Source organism: Sturnira hondurensis, unplaced genomic scaffold (genome assembly GCF_014824575.4).
Source record: "Sturnira hondurensis isolate 20B ecotype Veracruz unplaced genomic scaffold, ASM1482457v3 Scaffold0020903, whole genome shotgun sequence".
In the NCBI taxonomy this organism is placed as follows: domain Eukaryota; kingdom Metazoa; phylum Chordata; class Mammalia; order Chiroptera; family Phyllostomidae; genus Sturnira; species Sturnira hondurensis.
This window is the reverse complement of record NW_028093534.1, coordinates 2,435,009-2,461,732: the sequence shown is the minus strand read 5'-3', so window position 1 is coordinate 2,461,732 and position 26,724 is coordinate 2,435,009. Positions and strand designations below refer to the sequence as shown.

The 26,724-nt window shown below is 39.3% G+C and overlaps 1 protein-coding gene across 9 annotated transcripts in view; it reads left to right on the top strand.

Annotated features, from left to right (window-relative positions):
• Window positions 1-26,724, top strand: part of SPATS2 (spermatogenesis associated serine rich 2) — a 115,452-nt gene that overhangs the window by 76,727 nt on the left and 12,001 nt on the right. For all 9 annotated transcript variants that reach the window (XM_037030943.1, XM_037030941.1, XM_037030939.1 and 6 more), the window contains 6 exons: window positions 127-235; window positions 2,844-2,893; window positions 5,553-5,814; window positions 7,007-7,174; window positions 11,489-11,624; window positions 22,930-22,988. In XM_037030943.1, the coding sequence (XP_036886838.1) occupies window positions 127-235; window positions 2,844-2,893; window positions 5,553-5,814; window positions 7,007-7,174; window positions 11,489-11,624; window positions 22,930-22,988 (784 nt within the window). The remainder of the gene's footprint in view (window positions 1-126; window positions 236-2,843; window positions 2,894-5,552; window positions 5,815-7,006; window positions 7,175-11,488; window positions 11,625-22,929; window positions 22,989-26,724) is intronic.

Below are 26,724 nucleotides of genomic sequence, written 5' to 3'. Positions count from 1 at the left end.
TGCCAAGTGAGATGGTTGTATGTACTCTCACTGATGCTAAAGAGCGATACATATTGTTAAGAGTGATATGTCACTGTGTAATAGGCTTCAGTTGTTAAAACTAAATGACCCTGTCATCTTTTCCAGATAAATGCAGTGCGTGCAATAGTTCCCAACAAGAGCAACAATGAGATCATCTTGGTTTTGCAGCACTTTGACAATTGCGTGGACAAAACAGTACAAGCATTTATGGAAGGTAATCCTAGTTCAGTTTCTTAATAAGTTTGTGTTTGTTCAAACAGAAGTTGCTTCAGACTTCTATAACATTCATTCAGCAACCTGGTGTTTCGTAGATGATACAGTAGACCCCCTGGGAATATAACATACCATGCCATTTTAAAAAGATACCTCGTCATTGAGTAACTACATCAGATTAGGTCTCCCTATTTTTCTGCCACTAGAAATAAACAGGTTCAAACACTGTAAGGTTTCTCTTCATTGGCATCACTTTTCTTTATAATGTTAGTTATAATTTGGGTCTAGGGTAGTGGAATGGTCTCTAAAACAGTGTAGGCAAGGTGATATATAATCTTCAGGAGGAGATGGGGTGACATACTTGGGCTGAAAGCACTCGTCTTTGTATTTGGTCTAAGTTATATAAATAAAAAAATTTCAGTCTCTTCTGGCCAACATGGAGGTGTAGGTAGATGGACTTTGCCCCCTTGCACAACCAAAAGAAGGACAACAACAAATTTAAAAACAAAAAATAACCAGACCTGCCAGAAAATTGTATTGTATGGAAGTCTGACAACTAAGGAGTTAAAGAAGAAACATTCATTCAGGCTGGTAGGAGGGGTGGAGACAGGCAGCCAGGTGGAGAGGACTCACGGCAAGGCGGCAGCTAGAGGACTGGGTGGGCAAGGCGGTGGGTGGTGGACCTGGTGGTCCCACATTCGCATGTGGATAAACTGGGAGGAACAACTGGGGAGCAAGTCAGACCATGTAACCCAGGATTCCAGCGTGGGGAAATAAAGCCTCAAAACCTCTGACTGTAAAAATCTGTGGGGGTTACTGCAGTGGGAGAAACTCCCAGCCTCACAGGAGAATTCGTTGGAGAGACCCACAGGGTCCTAGAATGTACACAAGCCCACCCAACTGGAAATCAGCACCAGAAGGGCCCAACTTGCTTGTGGGAAGCAGGGGATGTGACTGAAAGCCAGCTGAGAGCCGACCAAGTGGCATTGTTTCCTCTCAGACCCCTCCTCCACATACAGCACCACAACACAGTGACGTGGGTTTCCCCGCCCTGGTAAACACCTAAGGCTCTGCCCCTTATAATGTAACAGGTGTGCTGACACAGAGAAATATGGCCCAAATGAAAGAATAGATCAAAGCTCCAGAAAAAATACAACTAAGCGATGAAGAGATGGACAACCTATCAAATGCAAAGTTCAAAACACTGGTAATCAGGACGCTCACAGAAGTGGTTGAGTATGGTCGCAAAATGGAGGAAGAGGTGAAAGCTATGAAAAGTGATACAAAGGAAGATGTACAGGGAACCAACAGTGACAGAAAGGAAACAGGGACTCAACAATTTGGAGCAGAAGGAAGAAATAAATAACTAGAAGAGAATGAAGAAACAAGAATTTAAAAAAAGAGAGAGAGGCTTAGCAACCTCCGGGACAACTTTAAACATTCCAACATCTAAATCTTGGGGGTGCCAGAAGGAGAAGAGGAAGAGCAAAAAATTGAAACTTATTTGAAAACATAATGAAGGAGAACTTCCCAATCTGGCAAAGGAAATAGACTTCCAGGAAGTTCAGGAAGATCAGAAAGTACTAACGAAGTTGGACCCAAGGAAGCACACACTAAAGCACATCATAATTATATTACCCAAGATTAAAGAGAGAATCTTAAAAGCAGCAACAGAAAAGGAGACAGTTACCTGCAAAGGAGTTCCCATAAGACTCAGCTGATTTCTCAAAAGAAACCTTGCAGCAGGAAGGGCCTGGAAAGTATTTGAAGTCATGAAAGGCAAGGACCTTCATCCAAGATTACTCTATTCAGCAAAGCTATCATTTAGAATGGAAGGACAGATAAAGTGCTTCCCAGATAAGGTCAAGTTAAAGGAGTTCATGACCACCAAACCCTTACTATACTTCTTATTATAAGGGACTTATTAATATTAAAGGGACTTAGAAAAAGGAGATGATCAAATCTATGAACAGTAAAATGACAACAAACAACTGTCAACTGAATCTAAAAAAGCAAAAACAAACTAAGCAAACAACTAGAACAGGAACAGAATAACAGAAATGGAGATTACATGGAGAGTTATCAGTGGGGAGCGGGGGGGGGGTGGGAAGAATGGGGGGAAGGTACAGGGAATAAGAAGCATAAATGGTAGGTACAAAACGGGGAGGTCAAGAATAGTATGGGAAATGGAAAAGCCAAAGAACTTATATGTATGACACATGGTCATGAACTAAGGGGGAGGCATGCTGGTGGGAGAGGGGGTGCAGAGTGGAGGGGAATAAAGGGGAGAAAAAATGGGGCAACTATGATATCATACTCAATAAAATATACTTTAGAAGAAAAAAATTCAAAATGGTCGGGTACATTAGTCTCTTCTTGAAAGAAGTTACTGAGGAAGTTACATGGAGCAGGGGAATCTAAATGGACAGGTATCACAAAAGATCAGAATGATGTGATTATCTCATTACATTAGCTCAGAGGCTTGAACCTTAACTTTTACTGTTAGGAACTATAGAAATTCTCCAGGAATTACAAAATGCAGGGACACTAATTCCTCCTAGACTGTGCACATGCTAAGAGAGAAAACCTGTCATTGGTTTCTGTTACAGGTAGTGCCAGTGAAGTACTGAAAGAATGGACAGTAACAGGCAAGAAAAAGGTAAAAATGAATTAAATTTAAAAACACGATATTGATATTATAAAAATATTTAGGCTCTGCAAAATATCTGAAAGAAAAGGTTACATATGCATCTCCTATTCAACTGGTTTAAAAATCTCTTCTGTGAAGTTGAAGCACAGCTGTGTATATAGAGTATGCTGTAATCTCCTTTGTGTGACTATATACAGGCAACAGAATGACCCTGCCACTGCGCAGTTGAGGAGGGTATATCAATATTAGGAGTGAAATGGGAGTGTGTCAGCTAAAGCAGAGCACCAAGAGAGAAAGTGATGCAGTGGTCTGTGGTTTTCAACATCGTTCTTATCATAGATTAGTTAAAATAGTTTAGATGTTTAGGTCAGATAAGTGTGTTATAACCTCTGATATTGACGAGCTTCAAGTTAAAGCTCAGCAAGGGCCTTTGCTACTATTAGCTATACAGAGGGGCCTGATGTTCCAATTTAGGGAGTAAGAAGGCTCTTGGGCTGTAAGGTCGGTCAGAACAGGATTTATATCCTGTTCTACTTACTGGCTTTGCAACCTAGAAGTATGGTTAACTTTTGTGTGCCTTAGTTTGCTCATCCTCCAAATGGGGAAATAGTAGTAACAAATACTAGTACCTAGTTTGTGACATGCTCATTCTTATTTCCTTCTCCTTGTCCACTTGAAACCAAAATGCTTTCCTCACAGGGTAGTAGCTGGTCTGAAAATGCTTTCCACAGCTCTGTACTCTAGAACTAGCTCCTTTAGGAAATACTTGAAGTATGGGGTTTTTTAAAAGATTTTATTTATTTATTTTTAGAGAGGGGAATGGAGGGAGAAAGAGAAGGAGAGAAACACGTGTGGTTGCCTCTCACACACCCCTCACTGGGGACCAGGCCCAGCAACCCACACATGTGCCCTGACTGGGAATCGAACTGTCAACCCTTTGGTTCACAGCCTGTGCTCAATCCACTGAGTTACACCAGCCAGGGCTGTTTTTTAAAAATATATCTTGAAACTTATATCAATATATAAAGAACTTTCTTGTTTTTTATGGATGAGTAGGCATCCTACTGTTTGAATGTACTGTAACTAATGTAACTAGTCCTTTTATTGATCAACATTTTGGTTGTTTCCAGTCCTTTGCTATTATTATGAATATTTCAGTGAATAAACTTGTATATATATAATTTTGCACATGTGTTAGTATTGCTGAGGATAGATTCCTACATGTGGATTGCTAGGTAAAGGGTATGTTGTACATTTGTTATTTTGTATTATCAGATTGCCATAGAGAGTGCTACTTTCACTCCCACGAGTAATACAGGAGAATGCCTGTTTCTGCACACCCTCAGCCCTGTCAGCCCTACAGTGTAATCCAACTTTTTGGCCTTTGCTAACCTAGTAGATAAAAAACAATATTGTAGTGCAGTTTTTTCCAAATGTTCCTTACTGTAGAAAACACATGGCATTTACCATTTTAACTGTTTTTAAGTGTATAGCTTAGTGACATTAAATACATTCATAATGTTGTGCAACCATCACTAACATCCATCTCTAGAACTCTCTTTTTCCCCCTTTGGCTTTTATTCTAAGCTGGTATATGAACTAATTTGCTAATGAAGGCTTTATATTTTACCTTTTTAAAAAATTGAAGCTAATTTACATATATAACAACATGATGTTAATTTCAGGTGTACAACATAATGATCTAATATTTGTATGTATTGTGAAATAACTCTGATTGCCATGACTGGTGTGGGTCAGTGGATTTAGTGCAGGCTTGTGAACCAGGGGGTCGCTGGTTCGATTCCCAGTTGGGGCACGTGCCTGGATTGTGGGCCAGGTCCCCAGTTGTGGGACTGTGGGGTGCAACCTCACATTGGTGTTTCTCCGAGCTCTCTTTCTCCTTCCCTTCCCCTCTCTCTAAAAAATAAATAAATAAAAATTAAAAAATATGTAACTAATTAACATCAATCTCCATACATGGCTACAAAGTTTTGGTATGCAGAAACCATACTCTGAATTTTGTTCTTTTTCCAGGCTATCTGTATGTAGAACAATACTTTCTCGTGTTGCTGGGCAGCTGCAGCTCCCAGTTGACCACCTGAAAATGAGGGTGAACAGCTGATAGACACTCTACATTGTATTCACTGTGTTAGATGGTTCGCCCAGCTGTAGGCTAATGTAAATGTTCTTGAGCCCATTTAGGGTAGGCCAGATGGGGCTACAAGTTTCCAGTGCTTCCCCCTCTGCCATCCTCCCATAATTTTCTGCAGTGCATTTTTAATATATGCCTCTTATTACTGAGGTTGCATTTCATTCCATATGCTTATATCCTATACCACTTTTTTCTACTGGGTGTTGTTTTGTTTGTTTGTTAGAGCTCTCTATATAGTTAGCTCTTTGTAGATAATTGCACATATTTTTTCACACTTTGTAATTTATCTTTTGATTTTGCATATGGTGGGTTTTGCCATGCATAAATTTCTTATACTTATGTGTTTGAGTCTATCCAAAGTATTTTACATGTTTTTTCATTAGCAATTCAATATACACAGAAATGTGTTCAGTTTCTGGAAAAGCATTTGAGAAACTGGGAACATTGGTTGCCTTTGGGTAACTAGAGTTCCTCTCTGGGCGGGGTGGGGGGGTCTTCTTTTTCTTTTCTTCTTAGAACAAAAAGAAGAAAAGCAAACCAAAACCTGCAGCAGAAGCAAGTAACAATATCCCAGATTCTAGTAAATCGGTTTCCGTTCAAGAGGAGCAGTATGCACCTTCTTCAGAAAAAGGTGGTATCAATGGTTACCATGCTAACGGTGCCATCAATGATAGTGAGTCTGTGGACTCCCTCAGTGAAGGTATGGAAACCCTTTCAATGGATGCCAGAGAATTGGAGGATCCTGAGTCTGCCATGCCAGATGTGCTGGACAGAACCGGTGAGTTTACGAACAGGTCTTTGGAAAGTTGTATTCTCAGCCAGAGGTTTCCTGGTTTAGAAAGCAACCAATAAATTAAAACTAGTTGGTCTTACTTTTTAGTTTTTGTTACTTCTTATGCAGAAGGGTCACATTTTGTAATAAAGGTCTAGAAAAATACAATTATTTTGCATTGTCTCATATTTTAATTTTAGTCTAAAGCGGTCTTGTGGAAATCTTATAATTTGATAGTCCCTTAGTGTTTAAAGACTTCAGAAGGTGACATTATGATTTTTAAAAATTGCATACTTATTAAGGAAAATTATAATGAGTTGATGCTGATATTATTATTCTAAGTACCAACATGGTGAGGAATATGTAAGAATAACCCTAAACCCATGGCTTTCGTGAGAAGGTGACACTTGGCTTTTGTAGTTCCACATTTGTTTTCTAACAAAGAATTAAGATTAGTGTTAGTTATAAATTCAGATATTTTATGTTTTCTTTTGTTTTATTGACCTTTTTGATGAGTGCTGGGAAGATATTGGGAATATCTCTTTTAAAATAGTTTTTTAAATTATTTGTTAATCCAGGTTCCCTTGCTCTATTGCTACTGGTTTATAAATGTAACAGCAATTTGAGAACTATGCTGTACTTTCATTGATTAGTTTGCACAAATACAAAAAGAGAAAAACATAACTCCTAAATTGACCTCAAACCAACCAAAGATAGTCTTCAATTTGGGAGGAAGCTAGCTCTCCTCTTTTTTCTAATTCTTTGCCCTTTCTGTTCCCTAAAGCTTTTAAAGTTCTTCATTCCCTAGGACACTGTAAAGCAGTTTTTTCCTCAACAGAACTTAGAGAAACTATCAGAAGTTGGAAGTGAACAGTGACTGTTCACTTCCTTGTACCCAGAGCTACCACGAAGCTAACAAGGTTCAAGGATGGAGCTAGCCCATCTAGAGATGGGTTACTACAGACTTCTCCCTTCAGGACGCTGCCTGGGGCTAAGTCACACAGCCTAATTCAGCTGATTCTGCTCAGTTGATTTGTTCTCAGCCATTTAAGAAGTATAGTTTTGAAAAAGAACTTAAAGAAAGAAATAAACATAGTTTTATCTGAAATATTTTTACCTTTTTCTTTATGTACACTTAAGACTGCTTGCTTGATTTACCTTTAAATCTTGCTAAAACACTCTCCTGTTTCTTTGACAGGATCCATACTGGAAAATGGTGTCTCTAATTTTGAGGCCAAGTCTTTGACTGTGCTCTCCACTCAGAATTCTCAACAAAATAGGAATACGGGCAAATCTCTCACAAGACCTCAGTTTTCAAATCTGGGCATGGAAGATGTTCCTCTCTCCTCCACCAACAAGAAGCTAGGTAAATCAGAGGCCGAGCCTGCCTTTCTGAGAAAACAGAAAATCTGTGTTATTGGCTGAGGAGGGCAAATTACCTCTTTGTTCCCATAGATAAGATCTGAGAAGATTCTGTAGTAATCTTTTTCAAGTTTTCCAGGCAGTGACTATCCAGTTCTTACCTGACTCTGTACACAGTGGAGTCTAATAGTATAATAGTTCAGGTGCTATACAGTCTTGTTACAATAGTGGGGATTCTTTTTGTGAATGAAAGTGACCCTCTACTGCCAGGATGACTTTTATGCTGCCATTAATCTGTTTCTTTTATTTGCTTTACTGCAACATTTTTGTGCTGTTTCCTTCTTTTTTATCTCCTGGTTGACAGTAGTAAAAACCTCTGCCATCTCTGACATGACGTTTGAAAGAAATATTTTCATTTCTCTTCACAACTTTGTGCTCTTACTACACTGTCATTTTCCAGCTTTAAACAAGATCTTTTTTTTAAATACCTTGTGTTGACTAGCGGTAGTTTTTTTTTAAATTTAGCTAGAATAGTCATTTAAATTATCAGTCAATAATTAAACAGATAATAGCCCTTTTGAGTATCATCCATCTAAATGGAATGGTCTACTCCACTAAACATGAAACCTAGAAATGTGAAAGACACTTGTGACCTGTAATTCTTTATTAATGTATTTCACATGAGCTGACATTAATTAGTGAATCTCTACTTTCTCGTCTTTCTATCATAAACCTCAGCTTAGTTCAGAAAAGCAAGTCTGACAATATTCAAACTAAAGGCACAAGGCTTGAAAGCTTTTGGTTAGATTTTTTAAAAAATCAAGTTGATATGAAGAAGAATTTAAATACAAAATTAAAAATTGATATCTGGATACAGTATAAACTTCTAAGATCCATGATTCCAGCTATTTATTGTATATTTAACTTTTGACATTGGTGATATTGCAATGTCTGCATGGTGAATTATATTCTAAAACTTATTCAAATAGGGTTTTATTGGGTCTTTTTGTTTTATTGTATTTCATTTCATTTTGGATAGCTTTTTTTAAAGTATATTTTATTGATTATGCTACTACGGTTGTCCCATTTTTTTCCTCCACTTTATCCCCCTCTGCTCTGCACCCACCCTCCCACCAGTGTGCCTCCCCCTTACTTCATGTCCAAGGGTCATACATGTAAGTTATTTGGCTTCTCCATTTCCTATACTATTCTTAACCTCCCCCATCTGTTTTGTGCTTACCATTTATGCTTCTTATTCCCTGTACCTTTTCTTTCATTCTCCCCCCTCCCCTCCCTGTTGATAACCCTCCATGGGATCTCCATTTCTGTGATCCTGTTCCTGTTCTAGTTGTTTGCTTAGTTTGTTTATTTTTTAAATTTTTTAGGTTCATTTGTTGATAGTCGTGAGTTTATTGTCATTTTACTGTTCATAGTATTGATGTCCTTTTTTTTTTTTAGATAAGTCCCTTTAACATTTCATATAATAAGGGCTTGGTGATAATAAACTCCTTTAACTTGACCTTATCTGGGAAGCACTTTTATCTGCCCTTCCATTCTAAATGATAGTTTTGCTGGATAGAGTAATCTTGGATGTAGGTCCTTGCCTTTTATGACTCTAAATACTTCTTTCTAGCTCCTTTCTGCCTGCAAGGTTTCTTTTGAGAAATCAGCTAATAATATTATGGGAACTCCTTTACAGCTAACCATCTCCTTTTGTCTTGCAGCTTTTTAAGATTCTCTCCTTATCTTTAATCTTGGGTAATGTAATTATGATGTGACTTGGTGTGTGCTTCCTTGGGTTCAACATCTTTGGAACTCTGAGCTTCCTGGACTTGTGTGTCTATTTCCTTTGCCAGATTGGGGAAGTTCTCCTTCCAATTGAAATAAGTTTCAATTTTTTGCTCTTCCTCTTCTCCTTCTGGCACCCTTATGGTTTGGATGTTGGAACATTTAAAGTTGTCCTGGAGGTTCCTAAGCCTCTCCTCATTTTTTTTGAATTCTTGTTTCTTCATTCTGTTCTGGTCGAATGTTTATTTCTTCCTCTTATTCCAAATTGTTGATTTGAGTCCCTGTTTCCTTCCCTTCACTGTTGGTTCCCTGTATGTTTTTCTTTATTTCATTTTGTTTAGCCCTCACTTCTTTCTTTATTTCGTGTCCGTACTCCCCCATTTCCGTGAACATCCTGATCACCTGTGTTTTGAACTCTGCATGTGATAGGTTGTCTATCTCTTCATTGCTTAGTTCTTTTCCTGGAGTTTTTATCTGTTCTTTCATTTGGGCCATATTTCTTTGTCTCAGTGAACCTGTTACAACATAAGGTGTGAAGCTTCAGGTGTTTGCCAGGGTGGGGCAATCCACTCTGCTGCACTGTGGCAACTGTATTTGGGAGCAGGGTCAGAGAGGGAACAATGCTCCTTGCTTCGCTCTCGCCCCACTTTCAGTCACTTCCCTTGCTTCTTACAAGCAGATTGTGCCCTTTCGGGTGCTGATTCCTAGGTGGGTGGGCTTGCGTATGTTCTAGGATACCATGGGCTACCCCGAACAGACTGTCCTGTGAGATAGAGAGTTTCCCTCACTGCCACAACCCCCATAGGTTTTTACAACCAGAGGTTATGAGGCTTTCTTTCCCAGTGCCAGAACCCTGGGTTGCATGGTCTGTCTTGCTCCCCAGTTGTTCCCACTTATCTGCATGCAAATGCGGGACTACCTGGTCTGCCAGCCGCCACCTTGCTGCACGTCCTCTCTACCCGGCTGCCCATATTCCCACCTCCTCCTGGTCTGGGTGAGTCTTTCTTCTTTAACTCCTAGGTTGTTGGACTTCCCTACAGTTCGATATTATGGATTTCTGATTTTTTTGTTTTGTTTTTAAACAATCTTTGTTTTGGTTGTGTGAGGAAGGGAAGTGTATCTATGTCTGCCTATGTCTCCATCTGATCATTTGGGATAGTTTTTAAAATATACCATCTTCAAATTCATTAATCTTTTTCTGTACAGTGTCTAACCTTCTGTTAATTCTGCCTAGTGTATTTTTCATCTTAGACATTGTTTGTTTTTTTTGCATTTCTAGAGGTTCAGCTGGGGTCTCTAAAATATCTTCCATGTCTCTCCTTAACATGCTCATGCTTTCCTCTACCTTCTTGAACACACAGTATCCGATTATATTAGGTGTTTGATGCTCTATCTACTTGATTCTTCGTCTGTGTCATTTCTACATCAGTTTCTATTAATTGACTTTTCACTATGGGTTATATATTTCTACCTCTTGAATGTCTAGCAATTTTTTATCAGATGCCAGACATAAGTTTTGCTTTGTTCATTGCTAGATACTTTTGTGTTTCTAAGAATATTCTTGTGATTTGTTCTGGGATTGTTAGTTGGAAACAGTTGGAGACTTGCTTTTAAGCTTTGTTGGGTCTTACTAGAGCACCCTTTATTATAGAGCTAATTTTGACTCATTTGTGAGCGTTTCCAAGTGCTGTACCTAGTGTCCCACTCTGGCTGGTATGAAAATGAATTGTTTCCGGCCTGGCTCTGGCAGGGTGGTTCAATTGGTTGGAGTGTTGCCTCGTACAACATGGGGTTGCAGGTTCAATCCCTGGTTGGGGTGAGTACAGAAGGGGGCCATTTGATCTGTCTCTGTCTCTCTTTCTTTCTTCTTCTCTCTTTAAAATAATGGACATGTTCTTATGGACTAAAAAAACACAAAACAACTGTTCCTGAGTGAGCTCTGGGGATTCTGTTTCCCCTGCTCTTTCCAGTGGTTCTTTTCCTTGTCTTGAGTAGTTTCCTCACACTCATGCATTCGGAATCCTCTGTAGATCTTTGTACAACTCTCTCGTCCTCGTGTAGCTCTCTCCTTTCCAGTACTCTGCCTTGGGAATTCTAACCTTGGCCTCCCTGAATTCTCAGTGCATCCCTTCCATTCAGGGAGATTTCCTGGCTCAGTTTAGGAGCTCTCCTCTTTGCTTTGCAGCCTGGAAACTCTTGGGGCAGTCATAGACCTGACTTTTTTTGTTTCTGTTTTCTCAGGGAAAAAGTACTGCCTGTCATCCACTGTCTGAAAACCATTGTTTCAGATACTGTGTGTATGTTTAGTTGTGTAAGACAGGAGGGTGAATTAAATTCCTATTACTCCATCTTGGCCAGGGTACTTATTATATTTTTAAATCTATGAAAACATTAGTTTTTTGTTGAAGAAGGTGGCCCTGTAGGACACATTCATAGTCCACACATTCATTACTTAACATGCTTAGGTGTTTGGATCCACCTTTCAAGTTACCTATGCTTTGTAAAACTAATCTTTGGGAATTTTCCCAAGGTTCCAACATTGAAAAATCTGTGAAAGACCTCCAACGCTGCACAGTATCTCTTGCACGATATCGAGTTATAGTGAAAGAAGAGATGGATGCTTCCATTAAGAAAATGAAACAAGCTTTTGCTGAATTGCAGAGCTGGTAAGTTGCATTTGATATTAGTAGCATAAAAACAGTCATTTATAAAGATGGGCAGCCGTTCACCAAGGTCTTTAATTCCTGACTGCTAACTACTCTGCATAGTGGGGGACTTAAAATTCCTACGGTAGATTCAGCTTCCTGCTTTGTTCTGCTCCTTTGGCCAGAGTGTGGGAATGAGTGGGACAGAGAACTCCTAACACTCCAGAAATGGGCCTGAGGTTAATATTGTTCAGAAAAGGACAAATAATTATAGAATGGACCAGGCATTTTTTCTTTAGGGATCTACAGTCAATGACATGATATTTCTGAATAAAATTATAACATAGAACAGATCTGTCTTTGTTTTCCTACCTTCTTTCATCCTTCCCAGTGCACCCCACCCTAGTGGTCTCCTTGTTACCAGTTGTTTTAATTTTGTGTTTTTCAAGCTGGGGCCAAAAGATGCTCATATCTTAAAATATATTAATAGATATTCTGTAGAGGAAATATGGTTTGGTAGTTAAAGAGATTTTAAAATACTTTTAACAGAAGTTTTATTACTGGACTTCTAGTGCCTTTAAAATGTTAATGTGCATCGTGAATCTACAAGAGGGAGCTGAGCTACATGATGTTCCTCAAATGTACCTGATTATAGAATCTTTCATGGGGGAGAAGTATATTCTAATGTTTTTCTAAAATACCAAAGCGGTCTTGATTGTTAGATACTAGGTGTTAATTGATGTTTAAACCTAACTCCTTTCTGGAATGCATTTGCATTTTTATAAGGGGCTTTTTTGAAACTAGAAAAGACTTGAGCAAATTAAGTAAAATGATGGGTAAAAAGCAGCTAGGTTGATGTTTTTTGGGATAGAGGACTGTCTGCTTATTTATAAAACTTGCCTGGATCTCTGAAAAATAAAAGGAAGTATTTATGAATAGAGAGAACCTATACCACCCTTCCTCTCAGCCATCTGTTTTCTTGCCTCTCACATTCTCTTAGGTCACATTCAACTGTGTCTCTGTTCACAAACTTAGTCTGGTTACTTTATGCCACAGCAGACAAGAGGGGTATGGGTAGCCTCAGGCCTCCTGTTCTCTGGACTTGAAGAGGAGTGAATTAAGAAAGTTGCAGAATAAAGCCTCCAAAAAATTACCCCTTTGTGTTTCATTTACAGATTGTAGAATGGTCCATTAAGTCATTATAACCAAAAAGTAGTTTTAGGGTAGATAATTCATGTACTAGTCTACCCATGCTTTGTCCTGAATCCCAAGTTTCCCCTTTTAGTTTTTACCCATATGCTAAAAACTTAATGTCATATATTTAGTATTTTTTAAGATTGTATTTTTTTTTTTAGAGAGGGGAAGGGAGGGAGAAAGAAATATCAATGTGTGGTTGCCTCTCATGTGACCCCCCCCCCTGGGGACCTGGCCTTCAATCCACTGATGTGCTCTGACTGGGAATCAAACCTGCGACCCTTTAGTCCACAGACTGGCACTCAATCCACTGAGCTATGCCAGCCAGGGCTCTTTAGTATTTTTTTTTCCCAACAAACATTTTTGCTCTAGTCACATTACCCAGTGTCTCAGAAACTTAACATTTACACTTCCTTTTTCACTTTCCCAGCCTAATATGCTCTCCTATATCCTTGTACTTACCTAAATTCAACTAATTCTTCCAAACTTACCTATTTTAAGGTTCTAACTTGTGGAAATTTTTCTAGGTAACTGACTTCTCTCTCTCTGCACCTCTGTGAGGAAGCATTATGCCCTTTGCCCTGGATTATGATCATATCAGATATTGTTGGCTCATTTGGAAAAGAATAAAGTGCTAAAAGTAGGTCATCACAATGTTGCCTTGATAAGCCTCTGGTCTCTGTGGTTGTTTAACTTACTGGTTACTTAGCCACAGGATCTGATTCCATTCAGAACCAGCCTGGAGCAGGAAACACAGTTCCGGGAGAGAGATTTGTGAGTTCCTGTTGACTTGGAACCCAGCCAGGGGGAGCCTCCTTCAATAAATGATGAATGCAATGGTTTCCTGCCTGAGAACTGTGTATTTAGGATTGATTAGCAGACATAGCAACCAGGTCAATTTAACTGGAAGAAAGAGATTACCTACCCTTTCCTGCTGGTGTAAAACCCTTCTGTATGGCTGATTGGGTTTTTAAACTACCCTATTCCAGTGCCCCTTGTAGTTGTTATTTCGAGACATAATTGGCAGGTGAGCTAATTCCATTTGGCACCGAACCAGAGCTTGGAGTTACTGTCACTTAGGAAGCGTTTTTTTGTGTGTGTTAGTTGTAGCAAAAGAACAGGGCACCGGGGGAATTACACTGATAACTGCTTTCACTTCAACGCCAAATGAGAACTGACATATACCTATGGGAGGGTAAATCCTTAGGTATATCCTTCAGTATAAAATCCTTAGGTATAAGTTATAAATCCTTAGGCCCAGCTTTCTAGTATACAACACTTAAAAATCTGTTCATATTGATGATTCAGTAATAGTTATCCCTGGACCTAAGCTTACTTTCTTACTAATAAAATTTGTCTGACACCATGGAGCTATTAGTTGGCTTCAGTGTAATGTAAGGCTGTTAAGGAGCGGAGGTGGAGTGGAGCGTGAAGCTAGAACACAGACGCTGCTCTGGGTAGTGGTCGTGCGTTGGTGAAAAATACACACAGGATACACACTCAGCCTGCCTTTTCAATAAAAATTCCTACTTTATCGAAAGTCAAAAGGTACTTACAAAAGGAGAAAACGGGTAGGAGAAAAGGACTGTCAAGAAATTTGAAATTTACAGCGCATAAAGTCAATGTGAGTCTGTACTTAAGATTTTGAAAAATTTTCAAGCTGATTTCTCATTGACTTTAGAAAAGTTCCTTTTATTTGGGGTTCTCTTTTCTTCTTATATTAAGCTACCAGTAGTATTACCAAAGACTTTCATATCCTTACATCTAAAGTTTATACAGAGATGCTAGAATCATTTTATGAACAAGAGCACTTTCAAAAATGTCAAAAAAGCATAGAAATAAAGGAATGGGCTGATGTATTATTTAAAAATGTACATCTCATTCTACAGTTTTAAATTCTTCAATTTTTTTAATGTTTAGGATATTAATACCTTATTTCTACTAGTACTTAGTAGCTCCATGAGTCTCAGTGTTCTTTGATTTAAATAATTTAACTGTTTAAAATAAATAAATAAATACATACATAAATACATAAATGAAAATTTAACTTTTTAATCATTTCTGGAAATAATTAGTTACATGAAAATTAGTTTATATTTTGCCAAACAGATTCAATCATAAATCTATATATGTAGGAATTTTTCATTCTACTTTACTGTCAAATCCCTTTTACCATTAAAAGGGCTTTGAGTCCTGACTGGTGTGGCTCAGTGGGTTGGGCATTGTTCTGCCAACCAAAAGGTCACCGGTTCAGTTCCCAGTCAGGGCATGTGCCTGAGTTGCAGGCCAAGTCCCTGGTTAGGGGGGTGGGAGAGGCAACCAATTCTCTCCCTCTCTTTCTCCCTCCCTTCTCCTCACCCTAAAAATATGTAAAATCTTTAAAAGGGGGGAGGGGATTTGAGTCTTAGATTACGTGATTTGCCTAATGTGACATCTTAAGTTGCAGACTCAATATTCAAATCTACTATTTCTGACTTCCAGTAACCTTATGATCTTCCTTCCATCCATCATTGATGGCTCACTTCCCCACTAAAGCTTGGGAAGAAGTCTGGGGATTATTGGTACATGTCATATATGTTGTTTCCTCCTCAGCTTAAAGCTATGTAACAGAGAAACCCCACTGTGGGAGAATTCAGGGACTAAAGAATTTAGTCATTATGGAACAGAGTTGAACAAGGAGGTCTGAGATTTTGACTGAGCCCATGGAAGCCTTTATGTTTTTTAGTTCAAAAATAACACTATAAGAAGGAATACTCCATCCAAATATTAATTCTTTAAAAAAAATTGTAATTCATAAGATCTTATATTACATTTCTTAAGTCACAACCTGAAGCGACTTGTGATTCAGATACTCTTCAGGTCAGATTTTTAGTTGTTTCCCTTTCAAGGGAAAGTTCACTTGAAATGGAGTCAATTAGAAAAGATTTCTTGGAGGAAATGAATCATCATCAAGCTTTGAAAGAGGCATAGAATTTACATTGGCAGAAAGAATGGGGATAGAATACTGCATTTAGGCAATATGATACAAGCAGGGGATAGAAGGGGCTTGTAGGGACTACGGTGCAGCGCGAGTTAAGGGACAGCGTGTACTAGAAAGCTGTGTGGGGTAAAGGCAGAGACCAAGGCAGAAGGTGAGCATTTGATGAGAGAATCTGAATTCTTTTTTCCTGTTTTTAAAGGTTCTATTTTTCTCTCTTATTTTTACTATATTTCCCATGATTATAACAATAGTTTTTTTAAAATAGAAATGGAAGTCATGCAACTCTACCACCTTAACATATAATTTTCTCTGTTTCCTTGGGTCCCTTAGCTATCTGCATACATAGTCTTAATAGTTGTAAGCATACTGAGACTGAAATTTTGTAATGCATTCTTTTCACCTCAAGTTATTTTAGATTCGTGTCTATATAACTGCCTACACTGTGTTATTGTGTGTGTGCTTATTTCAGAATTTCTAGACAATGAATCTGGACTGTACAGTGATTTATCAGAGTGATTATGGAGGCATTTTACTAAATAGATATTCGGAAACTGAGAAATCAAGATTAGTACAGACAATTAGAATAATTGCTGCTGCCATTTTTGAGTTATTAATGTATGCCAGAAGCTTTCCTGCACAATCTCTCTGCTGAATATGTTGTATGTTATGATATAACAATATCACTTGTAGTATTAAACCCATTTTATAGGTGAGAAAAGATGGGCACAGAAGAAAGTATGTTGCCCAAAGTCATACTTGGTATTAAGCAACACTTTCCTAGTATACCGTCCGTGCTTCCTTTTTCTGTCTTATCAGGTATCTGTTATCCTGTAGTTTCTGATTGCCCAGAGAAAAGGTTCAAAAAAATAGATCACAGTTTTAAATGAGGATGTCAGGCACTCATTATGTGGCTTAACTCTAACCAGTTTTTGTTACCAACTAGAAAGCTGAATAATAAACTCCTTGGTAATCTAGATTGCTGCTGGGTTTTTCTAATTGTATTGTAAAATGTTACTGAGTCATATGGTCTCCAGTATTACTGCAGAATTAAGGTGCTTTTGACAACTGGAAAAGAACAGAAAGAAAGGTTATTCATTGAAGGCCTGTCCTACAAGAACAGCTTATGCTCACATCCCTACTTCTTAAAAGCTACTACCCCAGTTCTTCAGCTCTCTATGATGACCCAGCTACCTAACTGGTATTTTTTATTTTTATTTTGAGCCCAGATGTGTGTACCATGCTCGAGCAAGGCCAGGGTGGGGAGTATGGGATTTTACAAAACATGTGAAGGATCATTAATTCTCTGCTAATAAAAACTCCTGACGATGTTCTTTTTTGGGGGTTGTTTTATTATGTGGAGAGGGAAGTGTCTTCAGAGAAGTGAAGGCGTTTGCATTGGCTTTGCTTGGAGTTCTGCTTTAGTTGGCTAATGGAATTAGAATAAATAGGTTTTAGGTTTTCAGCAAATAAAATCAAGTGCAGGACTTCCGCCAAGATGGAGGCATAGGTGGAAACACTGTGCCTTCTCCCACAACCAAGTTTGAATACAACAAAGGTTTGGAGAACAAAGACATAGCCAAAAAAAAACAACAGAAAATTGAATTATATGGAAGTCCGACTACAACTAATCGTTCCACAGGACGGTAAGAGGGGCGGAGCCAGCAGCAGAGCAGGGTCGGGGAGGAAAGATCCCCAGACCTGGGCGCGCAAGTGGCCCGGACCCAGTCAGGGTGTGGGGCAGACTGACCACAGTCACACATTCGAGCACAGTGAGACGGATCACACAGGCCCCAGGGGGCGAGGGCTGACAGCAGTGGCACACTCATGTGCAGTGGGACGAAATGCACGGGCCCCGGTGACAGTGGCAGCTGCGGCACCTGTGGCACCTGTGGAGGCCGCAGCAGGAGGCGGCAGACGGGCCGCCATTGCTCCTCTTTGACCCCGCCCCCACATACAGCGTCACAACCCAGCGACTTAGTTGCCCTGCTCTGGTGAACACCTAGGGCTCCGATCCTGATACGTAACAGGCACAAACAGCCCGAAAGATGGTGCAAGAAGAACTCAAAGTCCCAGAGCCGATAACTCTCAGCAACCGAGAAATTGCTAGCCTCTCAGAAGCACAATTCAAGACACTGTTTATCAGGATGCTCACAGAACTGGTTGATTATAGTCACAAATTAGAGGAACATATGAAGGCTAAACTAATTGAAGTGAAGGGAGATGTCCAGGAAACCAATAGCGATGGAAAGGAAACTGGGACTCAAATCAATGGAGTGGACCAGAAGGAAGAACGAAACATCCAACCAGAAAGGAATGAAGAAATGAGAATTCAAAAAAATGAGGAGAGGCTTAGGAACCTCCAGGACATCTTTAAACGTTCCAACATCCGGATTATAGGGGTACCAGAAGGGGGAAAGAAACAGCCACGAGTGGAAAACTTATTTGAACAAATAATAAAGGAGAACTTCCCCAGTCTGGCAAAGGAAATAGACTTCCAGGAAATCCAGGAAGCTCAGAGAGTGCCAAAGAAGTTGGACCCAAGAAGGAACACACCAAGGCACATCATAATTACATTAGCCAAGACCAAAATGAAGGAGAGAATCCTAGAAGCAGCAAGGGATAAGGGGACAGTCACCTACAAAGGAGTACCCATCAGACTGTCAGCGGATTTCTCAAAAGAGACCTTACAGGCAAGAAGGGGCTGGAAAGAAGTATTCCAAGTCATGAAATCCAAAGACCTACAGCCAAGATTGCTTTATCCAGCAAAACTTTCATTTAGAATGGAAGGACAGATAAAGTGCTTCTCAGATAAGGTCAAGTTCAAGGAGTTCATCATCACCAAGCCCTTATTATATGAAATGCTAAAGGGACTTATATAAGAAAAAGAAGATGAAAAATATGAACAGTGAAAGGACAGCAAACACACAGTTATTAACAACCACACCTAAAACAAAAGCAAACCAAGAGGACAGCTAGATCAGGAGTGGAACCATAGAAATGAAGAACACATGGAGGGTTAGCAACAGGGGAGTGGGAGGGGGAGAAGGGGGGAGAAGGCACAGAAAATAGCATAGACAGTAGGTAGAAAATAGATAGGGGGGAGGGCAAGAATGCTGGGGGAAATATAGAATCTAAAGAACTTGAGACCCGTGGTTATAAACTAAGGGGGGGTAGAATGGTGGGGGAGGGAGTGTGCGGGGGGAGGGGAATGAAGGGGGGGAATAGAACAACTGTAATGGTATAATCAATAAAATATATTTAAAAAATTCAAGTGCAAATGTTTTCTAAGAACATTATTGAATGGCTTAGAGTGTTATCCTATGAAATCATTGGTTGTGGAATTGCCAGAATTGTGTTTTTATTATAATGTTGTTTTCTAATGCAACAACCATAAACAAATGATAGTGAACAAATAGTTCTTCGGTTCCGGAGGCAAGAGCTAGAATCAGTAAGCTGCATGTTAAATATAATAATTAAAGGGCTTAGCTTCGAACAATAGACACAATATAGCATAGAGATATGAATGATAATAATATAGAAACTCCTGTTCTGAGCAGCTAAATTACACAAAAGCTTTAGAGTAAATTGAGCAAATGGTGAAGGTGATAAAAAGTATGGGTAAGGAGGGAAGAAAATACAGAACATTCAGATATTTACCAGTACTTTTCCTTAGTAATGGTAAGTAATCATTTAAAGCCATCTTTCCTGGTTGAAGAAAAGATGTGGAAATTCTCTATACTCTATAAGGTCCAGGCTTAATAAGACCTAAGGCCTTTCTAAACAGAGTGCCAGCAATATTTAGCTGAATTACAATAGCAGTTTCAAAATCCAGAATATCAGATGCTTCTTATGGTATCTTTCTATTCAGGAGAGCCTTAAGGGAACAGTTGCAAGCTTAGTAGCCTCACGGATTGGAGTGAGCAAGGCAGCAGAAAGTGCGATGGTCTGAACGGCCCGTCGGACTCTCTGAGGGGAGCCATTGCTCGCATTTACAGCATTGAAACCCTATTACCTCGAGGTACAGATGCTTTTGAATCTCTTGGCCACAGATCCAATCGGGACCACTGTTGAGCTTAGGTACAGGTGGGAAACTTTAGCTTAGCTTTCTTCATTGGTAATTGTATTATAGTAAATTGTTGTTTTTAATTATAAAAAATTGTTCTGCTATTTATTTTTTTACTTAAAAAAATTTTTATTGTTCAAGTACAGTTGTCTCCATTTCCCCTCCCCACTCCCCCCAGCTTCAGCCATCCCCATCTCCTACCCTTGATTCCACCCACCCTCTTTGGTTTAGTTCATGTGTCCTTTATAGATGTTCCTGAAAACCCTGTCCCCCTCCCCCCATTATCCCCTCCCTGCTATTTATTCTTATGCTTAGCCTACTTCCCGCTTTTGAACTCTTCTCACCTTCTCTATTTATTTTGTAATGCACATAGTTCCCCAACTTTTTGTCATGAAAACTTTCAAGAAATAGAAACGTTGGGAGTACAATGATCAGTGTATTTTCTCTGTGTGTGTTTGTGTGTGTTTTGGTGGAACCATTTGGAAATTGGAGACATGACACGTCACCCTTAAATGCTTTAGTATGAATGATGTAAAAATATGGTTGTTCTTCTACACAACTATAATATTACATTATGTGATATATTTTTAATAAGAAAGTTATTATATGTTTTGTATTGGTCTCAGCCTATTAATAGTGGTGCCATCAGCTATCTATGCCTGGGGGCACTGTGGCAGTCCCCCACATGAGCCCGTGTGGCTGGACTGGTCCTTGTGGTTCTTAAGGTTGCAGGATGCACCTGAGCAATAACATCCAGAGACTTTAAAAAAACAAGACTTATTATTCACAGGTTCTGGAGGGTAGGAGCACTCCCAAGGCCTCAGGGCAAGGTGGAGTGGGGGGAGAGAAAGGACACCTGGGGTGCTTCCTTTATTGGGTTAAAGTGTGGGTGCCTAGGGTTTTGCAGGTTCATTCTTTATTGGTGAATTTAAAACATATGAGGGGAATTAAAGTGCAGAAGGGAAAACAGGCTCTTTCCAGTGGTCCGTTATTTAGGTCACACAGGGCTTTCTAAGAGAGGAACTCCATGGGGGGGCGGGGGGGAACTCCTTCGCTTTTTATCTAGTAGTGTAGCTGGCAGTGTGTTTGTTAGAGACGGATGCCTTCAAAATGGACTTCTCAGCAATTGAAAGCTAATGTCAAACTTGCCACATGTGTTTTAACATTTACTCATTTTTGTGTTTTAAAGGCCTGTGAAAAATTTAATGGCCAAACTGCAAATACTTATCAAGCTTTTCTCCAAGAAAATACCCCAGCGGCTTTAGCTGACCAATAGGTTCCTCTGTCTAATGCGTGGCCGACACCACAGGGCCTCTCAGTATATGTCACCAAGAGAAGGCAACCTGAAAATGAAAGGAAACAGAATACTTACTGCTTCTAAGTATTTTTTGGCATAAAAATATAAATAATTTTTTAATGGAATGGTTGTATGGTTGTCCATGCACTACCCTGAGAATTTCTCATGGTCTCTTGTGAATCAGTCAAGCAACAAAGTTTATTTAAATGGATGCTTTTTCTCAGGGGAAAAAGTGCCATCACAGTGGACTAGCTCATGATGCCCCAAAAAGTCTGATAGTGACAGGGCAAAATTTATTTTTTTCCTTGCTAAAAGTAAGGTCATATGACAGTCTACTTTTCATAATTAAGATTGTTATAAATATTAATTATTAACATAACTACAAAAAACTTACTTGTTTGCTGAAGCCCTGTAATAAATAGTTTACAAGCTTTGTCAGAGATAAATTTGTCATCTGCATCTTACGGTGATTCGGCAACAGAAGAGAAGTCACATCCAACTCCAGGCCCAGCAGCTCCTGTCTCAGCTGTGCTTTTGTTTTGCCTTTGAGGTGCCTTTGAGGTATTACAAATGCTGCTAGAGTTCTTGGAGCAAAATCTTGCCAAGGTTTGGGAAACACATTCCTAACAAAATATTGCTACCCCACAAAACTTGTCTCTTCTCTGCAATCTGGTGTTTTTGGATTAATATGCCAACCAAATTTGTCCCAAGTCCATTTATTAACATATTATGCATAATGATTATCAAACCTATGTTCTCTGACACTTCACTATAAAGGATTTTACTCCTTGAGGAAATATCCCTGCCTTACACTTTTGGGTGTATCTTATACTGTGGTCTCTGTATTAACTGCTTTGTGCTAATGTAACTACAGGCTGAACTAAACTGAATTAGTATATGTGTGTGTGTCTGGTTTTACAGCAAGAAACAAGAGTAGAATTTTTATTAACCCTGTAATTCCCATTCCAAAGGAGAAATCAGAATGAATTCCAAATTTGAAAAAAAAGTTGGAACATTTCATGATTACATATATATTAAAATTTTATATATATTTTTGTCCACTAAGCAAAACTGAAAATGGTAAGGAAAAATTATTTGCATCCAGAGGTTGAATACTAGGGCAGCCTACCATCTGGGCTCTTTTGTAGGGACGCGGAAAAGCTGTTCATGCAGTGTACATTTGCCGTAGAAAAGGTGCTAACTGTCAATTTAATGTTCTTTTTCTGTAAAAAGCCTACCAGAAAACTTTGATCCTGTATTTCTAGATTACTAGTAAATGTTTACCCAAAACCAGAATAAATTTGACTACCCTTCATAGTACCAGTAGACTTGGTACAACTGTAGCAAAATGTTGTAGGTATACAAGTTTTAATTGTGGGTATTTCAGAACTCCAGCTGGAGTACTGCCTGGTAAATCCATTAGAAGCAAAGCTGTCGAACTTTATAGGCCAAAATATAAAATACGAAATATGTGAGCACATATGTGGGAATAGGTGATTTCCATAAGGACTTTTGCTTTAAGCACAGTTTACCAAGAAATGTGTTTGTTAGCTTGCTGCTGCCATCTACTGGTCTACTGCAATATACAGAAATAAAAGAATTAGATGTGTTTATTGGAATCCTTAAAATATTCTTTACTGAGGATAATAGAACTTCCTTGTGATCTACAGAGTGTTTACTTGGTAGTATGCTTTTAGTGAACAGACTCACTAAGTCTTTCTGCTCTATTACAATGTGTTATTTCTCTGTTTCAAGTTTCTGATCAAACCTTTTTTTTTTGTCATCCCTCTAGTTTAATGGATAGAGAAGTGGCACTGCTCGCTGAAATGGACAAAGTGAAAGCTGAAGCAAGTAAGGCTCATCTTTAATTAAAGATCTTACCACTTAGTAGATACTTGCCTCTCAACCCCTATAACAAAAACTCAATATAAATGCCACAACCAGAGTTTATATATTTAAATAGTCTTGAGCACTGGTATATGAATTTTTTGTGCACTTGTACTGCACTGGTATATTAATTTTTTCAGGCAAACAGGTTTTCAAGAGCCTGCTTTTAAAATATTTCCAAATTTTGATGTTTTGGGTGTGGAGTTCCATGTATGGGAGACGGTCCTGGTGTCTGCCACCACGGCATCAACTTAGGAAAATGAAGTCTCCCTCGGGCACCTTTGCTTGATTTATTCATGTATTTATTTATTTGTCCACTGATTAAAGAATTCCTTCCATAATCAGAAAAGACTTCACCAGGCTGCACACATTCATGTCATTCCCTGTCTCAGAACTCTATTTCCTTGGTTTGTAGGCCATTTTTGCTGTGTTTATTAGCACTGGGTGGAGGAAAAGGCGGTGGGCTGAGGGCTCAGGATACCTTGGCTAGGGTCCCTTGAAAGCTTACTGAAGTAGATTCTGGAGGAATAGAGTCTAACTTGGGTAATTTTTTAGGTTTTATATGGAAGAATAAATACCTGTTTTTGGTAATTTCTATAAGTATAGGTCAAAGATGTACCTACAGCTGTATGAAAGAAGATATACCTACAGCTGTATGAAAGAAGGAAATGTCAACTGCAGCTTATACAGTGGCATTAATTTGGGGCCTTTCAGCAGCAGGTTTTACTTTCATGCATTGAATGCCAGATCTGTAATTAAGAAGGTTGTTTCTTTGAACCTGCTCTTAAACTGGTAAGAATGGAAATAGGTTTAGATAATGACTCACAATTAAATCATTTCTGCCTATGGTCATGGACCAGAGGAGGCAACTTTGAAGCACTGAGCTGAATTCAGTTTTGATTCATTTTAACCTGAAAGGTTCAATACATAGAAGAGATATTACCTCTTTTTTTTCAGAGGTAAGATTTTGTTTAAATTGAGTGGTATATCCTGAAATTTCTAAATGTGACAGTTTTAGTCCATTCATATACTCATGTGTTCTTTGTATTCTTTTTGAAGATGAAGGTTTGGATAATAAACACCTGGTAAGAAGATATAGTTCTTACTTTTAACATATTTCAAATAGAGAAGCTAATATAGTTAACTCCCATCACCTGCTTCAGCCAATTATCAGTTCATGGCCAATATTATTTTATCAAATTCAGAGCTACAGTTTTACTTAACTTCATCAATTTTATATCTATGTCTCCTTTCTCCTGTGCTAAAAATCCTGGTTTGCAATGACACTAATATAATTATGCATTTACTAATATTATCAAGGAGGTGCTGCTTTTTAAATACACATTATAGTTTTATTAATTTATATGTTTAGAGTGCTTCACCATTCAGAATTTTTTTATTCTTGTATGATCTTTATATCAATTTTATAAAGTACTGAGGGTTTCTTTTTTTCCATTTCATAAATGAAGAAAAAGGTGTGACTTGTCTAAAGTCATATATAATTAGGTTCTCTGAGTTAAACTGATATATGGAAAAATCGTTACTCAACACATTTTCTCCATCTTAGAATCCTAGAGTGCTGGAGCTGAGAGAAAGTGAATTTGATACAAATAGCAAGTGGGTTTTTATCTTGGGAGGCAGACCAATACATCATTTGTAGCTTCTGAGCCTTGATGTTTATATAGGCACGTGCCTGGCTTACTGGGACAGGGTGCCCTTACTGATTAACCTGACATGGGTATGGGCAATCTGTGGGGGCATATATGTGGCAATTAGGTTAAGAAAACTCACCAAAGAGGTTCAGCTGTCTGGAATGACTGATGTAGCTGTTTGAGAATTCTGTTTCTTATAAAATAAATTTGGCTAATTTCTCAGTAGTGTAACAGGAATTAAGTTTGATTACATGCAACAGAGTGGCCTAAATAAATGTGAGTTTATTTTTCTCTCATGAAATGAAAGGTCCAGAGGTAAGTGATCCAGGGCTAAAGGGCGTCTCCAAAATGACATGAAGGACCAGGCTGTCCTCTCCTTCTCCAGCCATCCTTAGAGTGTGTTTATGGTCAGAGGCTCCAGTCAAGGAGCGGCAAAGTGTTACTGCTGGCTACGCCTCCTTCGAAGAGCTTTCCTGTAGACCTCAACCTGTGAGCTCTGCTTGGATCTTAATGGCCAAACTAAGACTGCCTTATTTGTAGCAAAGTCAGGAACTGTAGATTTGTCACCTGAGCAGGTTGGTGCCCCAAAACATGGAACTCCTGGTAGGATGAAGAGGAGAGTGGATAAGAAGTCACTAACAGTCTTTTCTACAGTCCATCCCCAATATCCCTCTTGTTCCTAAAATGAGAATACACTCACCTCCTCCTCAATGGCCTCACCTCCAAAGTCTCATCTAGTCAGTATATTCAGCTGAAAGTCCTGTACTTCTGGAGAATTTCATACCTTTGAACAGGTCTGGATAAGGCACACTGCAGCTTGGGGCCCCATAAACTAAAAGTTAAATGTTCCCTCTTCCCATATTACGCTGGTATAGAAAGAAGAAATAATCATAGTAAAAATCCCCACTCAGGAAAGCAATTATCTGCCCCAGCTGGTGTGGCTCGGTGGATTGAGTGCCAACCTGTGAACCAAAGGGTCACTGGTTGAATCCCAGTCAGGGCTCATGCCTGGTTTGTGGGCCAGGTCCCCAGTAGCGGGCATGTGAGAGGCAACCACACATTGATGTTTCCCTCCCTTTCTCCCACCCTTCCTCTCTAAAAATAAATAAATTAAATCTTTTTAAAAAACTTTAAAAAAAGAAAAGCAGTGATCAGATCTTACTGGACAGAAATAGCAGAGTCCCTGCCCTGGTGTAAGAGAAATTTCCTTGGTTCATCTGGCAGCCCCTAGTTCTACTTCCTAGGAGGGATGATTTTGCCCACATCCTCTGTAGCCCCTACTGTCCACCCCAAGAGGTTTATTTTAAATTTTTTTAAAGATTTGTTTGTTTGTTTGTTTATTTATTTATTTATCTTTTGAGGGGAAGGGAAGGAGAGAGAAGGAGAGAAATATCAATGTATGGTTGCCTGTTGTGAGTCCCCTGCTGAGAACTGGCCTGCAACCCAGGCATGTGCCCTGACTGGGAATCGAACCGCGATCGTGTGGTTCTCAGGCCCACGCTCAATCACTGAGCTACGCCAGCCAGGACTCTTTTAAATTTTTAAAAAATTTGTATTGTTTGGCAAGATGGCAACGTAGGCAGACATGGCTCACCTCTTCACACAACCATATCAAAGTTACAACTAAAATATAGAGTAACCATCACTCAGAACTGTCAGAAACTGAGTTAAATGGAAGTTTGATAACTACAGAATTAAACCACATCCATGCAGACTGGTGGGAGGAGTGTGGATACAGAACAGGCTGGTCGCACACCCACACATGGTGGGTAAAAATTCGGGAGGGATATCTCGGGAGCTAGGAGTTCCAGCCCCATACCAAGACCCCTAGCCCAGGGTTCCAGGGCCAGGAAGAGAAGGCCCCACAACTTCTGGATGCAAAAAACAGTGGAGATTGAGTCAGCAGAAGGAACTGCTGGAGCCCCAAACAGTTCCTCTTAAAGAGCCCACATATGGACTCACCTACCTACTCAGACTCTGAGCTCTAGTACCTGGGTGGCAGCTTGAGGGCATCAGTGGCATACTGGGAGAGGCTGAAGTGTCAGGCA